The following is a 1,799-nucleotide window of genomic DNA, read 5'->3' as shown; positions in this document are numbered from 1 at the left end:
GCGGGCCGCTGTCGCCGCCGCCGCCGCCGCCGTTGCCGCCGCCGCCGCCATGGCTCAGTACAAGGGCGCCGCGAGCGAGGCGGGCCGCGCCATGCACCTGATGAAGAAGCGGGAGAAGCAGCGCGAGCAGATGGAGCAGATGAAGCAACGGATNGGGAGTGGGGGCGGGCCCCTTGCTCCCGCACTTCCAGCTAAAGGCAGAAACGATCTGGCGACAGTCTGCTCATCTGTAAAATGGGCCCAGAAGGCTGAGCCCAGTCAGCTTGTGACAAGCTTCCAACAGGAGGGAGCCATCGTGGGTGGTTCCTTCCATTGGTGGAATTAGGGCTCCCCTGGCGCGCGGACACNGGGAGTGGGGGCGGGCCCCTTGCTCCCGCACTTCCAGCTAAAGGCAGAAACGATCTGGCGACAGTCTGCTCATCTGTAAAATGGGCCCAGAAGGCTGAGCCCAGTCAGCTTGTGACAAGCTTCCAACAGGAGGGAGCCATCGTGGGTGGTTCCTTCCATTGGTGGAATTAGGGCTCCCCTGGCGCGCGGACACAGAGCATCCCCGCCCTGCCCCTCAGCCCTGAGAACGAGGCCTCTGCCCTGATCCAATGGTTGACAGGAAAGTCAGGCCCCACAGGCCGTGGCCTATCCACCGGCCACTGAGCCTCATTCCAGAGCCCTTTGCACCGCGACAAAGGCAGAGTCCAGCGTCCGGGGTGCTAGTAGTTCACTAAGGGCTTAAATGAGCGGTGGGTGGCGGCGCGCTGGCGGGAAGAAAGGATTGCCCTGCTGGGGCCTGTTGGGGAGTCTCGTCTGCAGAGCAGGGACTCGAGGGGAGGAGGGAGAGCAGGCTACCTTGGGTACTGTGGATGCCAGGCCCAGGGAAGCAGCTTCACACTGGTGCCCGAGCCCTGAGGGCTCGGTGTGAACTCTTCGGCCCGTGGAGCTGCATTTCCCTGATGGCCACCTGCCTTCGAGGCCACCAGCCAGAGAGGGACCTGTGCGGTGCTGAGTGGGATGGGGCCGGCCTGGAGCAAGGTCTTCTGGGAAGCTATTGGCAACATCTAAGGCCGCGAGGGAGCAGCGTTGCTCAGTGGCAGACCGGGCCCCTCGGCCCCTCCTCACTGTCTCTTTTCACCCCTCCGCTTGGGTCTCCAGACCTTCAGTTCAAAGGCTGGGTATGAAAACCACCGAAGGCAGGTAGGGCCTGTGACCCTGAGCCACTGAGGGAGCTCTGGGCCCCAGCAGGACGCACGGAGGGGCCGGATCAGCACACAGGTCGCAGGGAAATGACCTCATTTGGCTCCCTCAGCAGTGGAAGGACCCCTCATAGCCGTGTGGAACCTTCCATTGACCAAGGAAAGGGGACATGTCTTTCCCAGGGTCACATTATCATCAGTCCAAAGGCAGACCTGGGCTTAGAACCCAGATCCCCACTTACACGGCGGGGCGGTGGGTGGCCCTCACTCCTGTCCTCCCTGTGCAACAGGAGAACATAATGAAATCTAACATCGACAAGAAGTTCTCTGCGCACTATGACGCCGTGGAGGCGGAGCTCAAGTCCAGCACCGTCGGTGAGCAGAGCGCACGCCCACCACCCTCTTTGGGATGCAGAGGCCTGCCTCTTCCCTGGCACTGGGCCGCAGACCCTCATCCCCGGCTCTCCTCGCCTCCAGGTCTCGTGACCCTGAATGATATGAAGGCCAAGCAGGAGGCGCTGGTGAAGGAGAGGGAGAAGCAGCTGGCCAAGAAAGAGCAGTCGAAGGAGCTGCAATTGTGGGTCCTGTCATCTCAGCCAGCAGCCCCTCCCC

General features: G+C 62.4%; 2 protein-coding genes across 2 annotated transcripts in view; both read left to right on the top strand.

Annotated features, from left to right (window-relative positions):
* GDI1 (GDP dissociation inhibitor 1) overlaps positions 1-1,799 on the top strand; it is a 24,110-nt gene that overhangs the window by 6,714 nt on the left and 15,597 nt on the right.
* FAM50A (family with sequence similarity 50 member A) overlaps positions 1-1,799 on the top strand; it is an 8,217-nt gene that overhangs the window by 1,418 nt on the left and 5,000 nt on the right. The window contains exons 2-3 of the mRNA XM_077745755.1: positions 1,474-1,562; positions 1,665-1,764. Coding sequence (XP_077601881.1) covers positions 1,474-1,562; positions 1,665-1,764 — 189 coding nt within the window. The remainder of the gene's footprint in view (positions 1-1,473; positions 1,563-1,664; positions 1,765-1,799) is intronic.

Source organism: Crocuta crocuta, unplaced genomic scaffold (assembly GCF_008692635.1).
Source record: "Crocuta crocuta isolate KB4526 unplaced genomic scaffold, BGI_CrCroc_1.0 scaffold2677, whole genome shotgun sequence".
Lineage (NCBI taxonomy): Eukaryota > Metazoa > Chordata > Mammalia > Carnivora > Hyaenidae > Crocuta > Crocuta crocuta.
This window is presented reverse-complemented; position numbering and strand designations above follow the sequence as displayed.